The sequence below is a fragment of the Condylura cristata genome, unplaced genomic scaffold, assembly GCF_000260355.1.
Source record: "Condylura cristata isolate star-nosed mole 26May11 unplaced genomic scaffold, ConCri1.0 scaffold00026, whole genome shotgun sequence".
Lineage (NCBI taxonomy): Eukaryota > Metazoa > Chordata > Mammalia > Eulipotyphla > Talpidae > Condylura > Condylura cristata.
In genome coordinates this window covers 28,276,460-28,284,904 of record NW_004567127.1, presented here as the reverse complement: position 1 = coordinate 28,284,904, position 8,445 = coordinate 28,276,460, and the positions used below count along the sequence as shown (strand labels likewise).

The window sequence follows — 8,445 nt, the reverse complement described above, 5'->3', positions numbered from 1 at the left end:
AGTTCTAAAGGGTTCCTTAGCCTGCTGATACTTGAAATTACATCTTTGACTCTTGCTTCCTTCCCTCACAGCTTCTGAAGAAACCAAATCCTAATAGCATTTGACTTCTTTTCTTCAGCTTCCTTTCTGGAGTGGGGAAACTCCAGCCAAGACCTTGTATCTGTTAGGCAAGGGCATCCCAGTCTCCCTTCCCCTCTCAAGTCAGCCCCCCCACTTGTTTGCCACGCTGTTTCCTAAGCCTGTAGCCTCAGCTGCCTGGCCTCCCCACCCTGTGGTGATGCAGTTTAACCTGGTGCTGGTGGCCTTAGAAGAAACGGGTCCCGTGTTCAACCTTGGCTGTGCTTTTTGGGACTTGCCATTGGGGAGGGGGTTTCCAAACAAGAATGCTGTGTCCTTTACATCCCCTTGGGTGGCTCTGATCAGCCACTACCAGTGTGCCAGGGTCTGGTCTAGTTTGGAATGGTGCTGGGGGCTCACTGAGCTTATTTGCGCAGTTTCCTTAAATTTTAATGAGTGCCAATCAGCTGGGTTAAGGACAAATCTTTCTGACAACTGGTCTCACCTACTGGTGAACCCCGTGTACGCATACTATACAGTGTCCAAAGTAAGTCAGGCTGTCAGGGTCCACGGTTACTTCTTTCTGTGTTGAGAAATTTGGAGGAATGTTTCTTAACCTCGTTGTCCCAATGTATGTCTTTAAAAATGGTCATTAAAAAAAAAAATCACCTCGTGTATACACTACACCAGAGTGAGAGCTGTTACTGCTCTGCCACATGCAGGTCAGTCATTATCCTTACTCTGCTCTGCCATGCTCATCACTCCTTTGTTCTCGCCATCCCTTTCCTTTCCACTTCCCTGCTCAAATCTCAAAGCCATGTGAGATGGCTTTTTACATTGCTCCTCTCCACCCTTCTCCTCTGTACCCCACATCACTGTCTCTCATCGCTCTTCTGCATCCCACGTCTTTTTGGTAACTGTCATCTACACTTCTCTCCTCTGCAGATCCCCATCCACATCGCTCACCTTTGGCCGCTACTGTAACTACAGCTCTCTCCACATCTCTACACCCCTCCAATCTTTTCCAAGTCTCTGTATCTCTATTCACCTCATCTCTCCTATCGACATCATTCCTCTCCTTTCCACTTCTCTAACCTCCACGTCTCTCTAGCTCCTTTTCTCATCTCTCCTCTCAGTCTTCTCCACATCTTTCTGCCACATCTCTCTTCACCATCTCTTTCTCCTCTGCCCATGTCCCATTCAGTATTCTACACAACTTTGTACATCTCTATTCTCACATCTCTCCTTTCTCCTCTAGATCTAACCTGATACCTCCTGGTCACATCTCATCTGCTTCCCCACTCTCATCTTTCCTTTGCACATCTCCCCACTATCCTCTTTTCTCCTTTCCTCTTTGTATTCAGAATATGTGACCTCAACTATGACCTTTCAGATCTCTTCATCTCTTGACACTCCACACTTCTCATTTCTCCTCTACTCACCTCTGTGACCCACATGCTTCCACATCTCTCCAACTCCACTCTACATAGCTCTCTACATTTCCCCTCTTCTCTCTCTTGCATATCTTCAAAATTCATTTTTCTTCCATTCTTGCAGAGGCCAGTTGTAGATATCATGTAATCTCCTATCTCTCTATATTTATCTACTTTACTCTACTTCTTTCGTACATCTCCATATCTCTTCTCATATCTACATCTCCTCACTTTTCCTCCCCGTTATGAATTTCCTGCAGATTCCACATCAGCCTACACTTTTCACATATCTAAGCTCTCCTCCCCATCAATCTCTTGTCTCTACTTCTGTCTCTCATATCTCTATTCTTTCTATTTGTCTCTCCTCTATATCTCTATTGATCCCTCTGTTCCACCTCTCCATATCACTTTTATAATCCACATTTCTCTGGTACCTCCAAATCTCCATTAAGTATCTTAAATGCTTCTCTCCCATGGAGAGGGGAGAAGCCTGGATCTATAAACTCTCACCTCCACACCTTACCTGCCCAATTTCTTGTCTTCTCACATCTCTCTGCTTCTCCCCACATCTTTCCATATTTCTCCTAATTGTTCCTCTCTTCACAACTGTCCCCTCCATGTATCTCTTCTCTAGCCTCCTTTCCTCACTTCTCTCTACACCTTTCCTAATCCTCATCTCTCTTCTTCTCTGCACAAGTCCTCACTTGGTACTCTCCACATCTTTCTATACCTCTCATCTCTTCCCTCAACTTCTCTCTACAATTCTGCATATATCTTCATCCTTTCCTAAGGACATCACTCCTTAGCCGTCTTCACTCCACACTTTTTAATTTCTTCACTATGTCTTTCGTCACCTACACACCCCTCCATGGCACATGTCCCACTCCTTTTCTTATGCAGTATATCTAAGCTCAGCTGTGATTTTTCCACATCACTCACCTCTCATATCCACAAACTTCCTCTCCTCCCTACATTTCTCCATCTGTCTAGCTCTCTCCTCATCTTGCCTCTGCAGCTCACCCCTCCTCTCCATATTTCCATACCTCTCCGTATTTTTGTTCATTTCCCCTCTTCTATTTGTAGCATGTATTTCCTGCATATCCCACACCTCATCTCTTTCTCTTCTTCCCTGCTCTTATATTCTCCTTTCTCTCCACTCTTCTTTATCTCTTCTTCCTATCCCATCTCACTTTGATAATCTTACCTCTCCTTTCTTCTTCTCATCTGTTTCTCCTCTACTCTCTATCTCCCCACTCATGTCTCTCTTCTGTCTTCTCCTCTGTACCCCCATTTACCCAACACCACTCTTCTATTCTTTCTAGCTCTCCTACGTCTTTCTCCCCTCCTCTATAACTCCATGTTCACTTTTCTAACCTAGCTCCAGATAAAGTTCAGTGACCTCAAGGCCTTCATTGCTATGCATGTGGGAGTTCAGGGTGTATCACAGAGTTGGTTGGCAGGATGTGTGACAACTCAGAAATGTGAATGTGGCCAATGGACAGGAACCCAGTTTTAAGTCCAGGAGGCTCTGAAGCACTCACCCAGGTCTTCATTTCCATGGCCTGGTGCAGGAGGATTGTGGCGAGGGAGATGGTGTTGATGGGTGTTCCGAAGGTGAAAACGTCGATGTCAGAATCCTTGTAGGTCTGCAGAGGAGGAACAGACAGCATTGTCAGATGGGCTGTTTTTGACACTGATGATAAAGTAGCAGTCAAGGTAGCTGTCAAGGGAGCGTAAGGGGTGGGGCAAGGGGAAGCTCTTGAGCTGCCTGCTTTGTCACACTGACCCAGGGAGCAGACAGGATGAGGAATGAGTTGGCAGGGCAAAATAATTTAGAAACATGCTGACATTGTCAGAGGAAGCCACAGTGGGTTTTCCAAAACACTATAGAATAAAGAATTTTGAGCACCCACCAGGGATGACGCCAATTGTTAAACATCTGTGTCCACCTTCATGGAGTTTAGCATCTACTAGGTAAGGCCACAGTGGTACAGTTAAGAGGGGGAGAGTGTAACAGAGGCACTGGGAGTACAGAAGAGGGAGCAGATCAGTTGAGACTATAATCGGAAGCATCCCTCTCCTTAAGACAAGGGAAAGACAGAATTGAGCATGAAACCCCAGTGGTCCTGGATGGTAGATCTGTTGAGAGAGAGCAGGAGCAAGAGGCGAAGCTGATGAAACCTGACTGGGGAAGTCACTGGATGCTGAAAATGCCAGCCTCCTTGCCCTCACCTTGCTGCCCACTGCTGAACAGAAGCCCAGAGGCTGGATGGGCATACTATTCACCTAGTAGTAATGATCTCATCCTGGTTCTCGGTCAAGGAGAATGACAGATCTTTGCCATCTAAGTTTTCATTTCTTAAGCTGGCGAATCAAAGAGATGGGGCCAGTATCCTTTGCTATTTGCATATCTACTTTTACTTCAGATAATAGCCATTAGTATTAGAACTTGTCTTGATTTTGGAAGCACAAATCTAAATAAATCGATGTTCATAAATTGAAACACCTGCAGTGGCTAGGTAGGAAACAATAAATAATTGAAAGTGGCCAAGTAAAGACAAAAGAGGGTGGCAGGAACTCTGGCAAACTGTAGGTCACATGTCTGATCTAAGGAGGGCTGGAAGTCAACTCAGTTTTTGAGATCAAAGACAAGACCCTGTTAAATAAAAGATCTCACTTTTTTTTTTTAACCCAAAACCCAGCAGAAATAAAGATGGGTAAAACATTCTGACCTTTCAAATATCCTGGGTTGGATATAGGCTGCAGGTCACCTGCTTGGAGCTTCAGTTAGCATTTCATAAACGGGACCAGCTCCCTGGATGGCCACAGTGGGAGACATGCCACTTACCAGGTAAGGGATGAAGAAACAGACGAGGCTCTGGTAGAAGGCATCTGCCATGGAAATCCAGAAAGTAACCAGGTTGTAGCACTGCCAAGGAAGACCACAGCCACAGTTATCCCTGTCGAAGCAGCCTTGATTCCATGCCTGCCATGCACAGCTGGGCAGTTGAGCGTGCTGCTTACCATGCTGCTTGTCTTGAAGGCACTAGACTGATTCAGAGCATGGACTCTGGGGGGACAGACCACAGTCAAAGTCCCAGCTCTGATACTAACTGTGGGACCTTGTGAACCTGTACCTGAGAATGGTGGTTCTTCCATTAAAAAAAAAAAAAAAAAAAGGGAGGCCAAAAGGCAATTGTGCTTTGATACCTAGCAGGAGCTCAGTTATTACTCATTCTCACTCCTAGCACTAGGCTACTGCTGATACAAACTGGGTGGGTTCCGAGATTCTAAGGCTTCTAAGTGGCATGTGAAAGTGAGGGCTCAGTCAGTCTGGGAGGGGGTCATTTTGGGCTTCACTCTTCATCCCTTCTCTGGAAAAGGAAACCATCACAGCTTGTTTGGTTACATGAACTTCTCTGAAGGTTAATTCTTGGGTTCTGCAGTCCAGCCAACCAGCTGCCCAGGGTGGTGCCTTTCTTGTCTCCCCCGCCTGAATGCGGCTTGCTAGGTTGTCCTCTACTGTTGGGCTGGGGCTTGGGTCTTTGTGACTGCACCTGGATTTGTGCAGAGGTGCTTGCAGAATCCCCCTTGATATCCAGGGATCTGGCATGCCCACTGTGTGGCCTCTCTGCCTGTTGGGAATACCTCTGTGTGGCTTCTTAGTCAGTCAGAGACCAGAAAGTTCTAGACCTTATGTTATCTTGAATTCTAAATTTTGTCTTCTGGTGAGACAGAAGCATTGTTACGACTGAACAACCCAGTGATAAGGAGTCAAGCTTTTAGTTTCAGGGTTCCCAAACCAAGTCTTGGGATTTCTGTTGACGGCTTAAGAGTGGGGTGACTAAGGGGTATCCACACCCTCCTGTCCTAGGGGGAGTCCCACCTAGGTAGCATGACAAAATGACCAAATGGTCAAATACCCACTGGCCTGGCCAGTGACCAACAGACCAGGAACAGGCAGGAGAATTAGTGGGTCACACAGGAGGTAAACTGCGAAGGCCCCGGCCCTCTTACCTCGGAGTTCTGGCCACTCTTGTACAGCGCCGGCACCGCCAGCAGCGTTTCTGCAGACACGTCCTTATCAAGGATCCCAAAGAGAAGTGGAGGCAAGGAGGTGAAGAAGATATTGAAGAAGAGCATCTGCCAGTAGTCGATCATGGTGGAGCCAGAGAACCCACAGAAGAACTGGTACCAGAAGAGCAGGTTGACGTAGCACTGTGGGCACAAGGTGTGGCTGGTGAGGGCCCCGCAGGCGGCCAGTGTCCACTGTGGTTTGGGAGCTGTGATGAGCAGCCTGCACGGCCCAGTTTCCTCCTCCGCAGCACTCAGGCCCTTGTGAGGATGAGGTAGCTGATTGCTACAGGGCTGCGCTTACTAGGGCACTAGTGACCCCAGTACCCTCCTGCTCCCTCAGGCCCTGAAGCAAATGCTGCCAGCGTGGACAGTAACATCATCAGAGCACAGATTTTGGAGATGCCTGGTTTTGAATCTCCAAGTCAAGGCCTTTCTTAGCTGTGTGACCTTGAGTAAGTTCTTAACCTTTCTGAACATTTTGGCAATGTTGCGGTAGGAGTAGCAGTGTCTCGACTGCAGGACATGCTACATGAAAGGCAATAGTTACTAGGAGCGTACTAGGTCTCTGTAGTCGTTATTGCCATCAGAGCCCGAGAGCTCTCGAGGGCAGCAAGCCTGGTGGAAGCCAGCTTTAGGAGAAGGTCGCCCTCACCAGACTCCCTTAAGTCATACAACTCCGAAGCACAGGTAAGGAAATCCCCTGCTGAGCTGTTGCTTTGTTTTCTAGAACTCTTTCCAGCTCTCTGTCTTCCAGCTGAGAGGCCACACAGATGCTGTCTCCACCTTGTGAGGTGCTTTGGAGACTTGAAGGTGGCCACGGAGCTCGAGCCCACACCTTCTCAGTACTGTGTGGCTGAGCACAGAGGAAAAAGGATGGTCTAAGAAATCAAACAGTAGGTTTGCATTCGAGCTAGAATTCTCAAGTCCCCTAATTCTCTAATTGTCATTCCCTACTTGTGCGATGTGCCTCATAGCAGATCAGTATGTTAGTATCTATCACTTTATTAGATGTGTCCCATACATGGCAGTTGAACTAACAACTCTGCAAGATGACTATGAATGCTAATAATGTATTTGTTATTCTATTACTATACTGTATCATCTATGGAGAATGCTGTCCTCTCCAGGCAAGTCATCTGAGACTCCGTATACACAGGACTGGAATCCTGGAGAGGGTGCCCACTCTCGGATGGGGAGGGGAACAGTTCAGGGACCCCTGCTCCCTCCACAGCAGCGGTGAAGCTTCACAGAAGCCGAGTTAAAGCAATAAGGTGCCATGTGTGTGGATATCACTGGCCTCGTCTTGCATAGAGATGGCCTTACTGAACTGTATGTGATTAAGACTGATTTTTACTTAGGGTTGTGAGGGGGGAAAACTGGGAGGCCATAGAGGTTCATTTTCACTTTCTGTACCAATGCCACTGATAAGAAGTTCCTGGAGATTTTTGTGTGACCTTTCTAGAGACCTGCGTGAAAGGTGATCTGAGTTTGGAGGCGGACTCGAGTCTGGGCCTCTTGTGCTAGACCTGGCTCCTGCCCACGTCTCATGCCTGGTCCCTCTCACACCCCCTGCTCCTGCTCTCGCACCTCCTTGGGACCGCTCCCATCGCCTTTGTGCTTTTACTGCACTTCTCTGTGGACTCAGACCCAGCCTGTGCGGTGAGACTGCCTGAACGACTTCCTCTGCGCCCTGAGCTTGCAGCCTCTGCCTGCTCTGGAGGAAAGTGGCTCCCACACACCCACCCTTTGTCAGGTCCAGCTTCAGTGTAGCTCTCTTCCTGGCTGATGAGGGGGTGTCTCCAGGCCCTCTACCGCAAGCCCCCTCCTCTCCCTCTAGGGCCACGCCCCCTTCTCCCTAAACTAGTCATTTAGGCTCAGAGGCATCACCTGGCTGCCTCACTAAGACATTCTGGGTTACTGCAGCCTCCGAATCTGCATTTCCAATGAGCGCCTGGATGATGCTGATGCTGCCGGCACAGGAACACAGCCTGGGAAGCCACAGAGTCCAGAAGGCAACAAGCTGCACCGAGTCCTAGTGGACAAGGCCGCCTGCCTTCTGTGCCTACTGTCACAGCGAAGCTCAGGCTTGGTAGTCCTGACGCATTACCTCTGCCTTCACTGGCCAGCCTTGCTGAGCGAGCCCCAATGGAGGCTGGATACCTCGTCAGGGGAGAGGCCACGTCTGCCTAGCCAGCTCTGTATTGTACCCACTGCCCCACACGAGCGGGAGTGGTGGTGACTTGAATTAACAAGTCTCAGCAGCTCTGCTGTCCTAACACTCACCCTGGAGGTTTAATATTCAAGAGTGTTTCCTCTGTTCCCAGCCCCCACCCTGCTGCAACCTGGGAGCCAGCTCAGGGAATCCGCACAGTGGCCCTGCCCTTCCTCCTGAGCAGCTACAGTGCAGCAATTAATTCATTGTTCAAATTTCAGAGCAGGCTGGGTTTTAATCCCCTCTGAAATTGGTTTCGGATGTGGAAGTCGTTGTGCTCCACCCTCTAATTGCCATGGGGAGATAATGTGGCATCTGTATTGCCATTGAGAGCACTGCAGCGGGCTGGAAATAAATATCATTTAAGCTTTGAAAGCAGGGCCGGCTGGAAACATTTCCTTCTCTATTTTGCAAATTTAATGCAGAGAAGAGGTTGTGCTCATTCAAAAGAGCCATTCCTTTGGAGGCCAAAAGAAAAAAATACAACCCATGAAGCAGGGGGCATTTTGAATTCGAAGTAAATAGCCTTTCATGCTCTGAGTGACTTTCAAGTCAAATCCAGTGACTTGTCTGCAGAGACTTGCTGGATTAATTTTACCATCCAGTTTACTGCATTTACATGATTTTTTTTAGTCCTGCTGTTTATTTACATACACAATGAACTTT

The 8,445-nt window shown here is 48.0% G+C and overlaps 1 protein-coding gene across 1 annotated transcript in view; it reads right to left on the bottom strand.

The window, feature by feature from the left end:
* Nucleotides 1-8,445, bottom strand: part of ATP10B (ATPase, class V, type 10B) — a 173,094-nt gene that overhangs the window by 7,784 nt on the left and 156,865 nt on the right. Inside the window, exons 19-21 of the mRNA XM_004689815.2 lie at nucleotides 5,508-5,708; nucleotides 4,339-4,419; nucleotides 3,032-3,136 (exon numbers count right to left, since the gene is read on the bottom strand). Of these exons, the coding sequence (XP_004689872.1) occupies nucleotides 3,032-3,136; nucleotides 4,339-4,419; nucleotides 5,508-5,708 (387 nt within the window). The remainder of the gene's footprint in view (nucleotides 1-3,031; nucleotides 3,137-4,338; nucleotides 4,420-5,507; nucleotides 5,709-8,445) is intronic.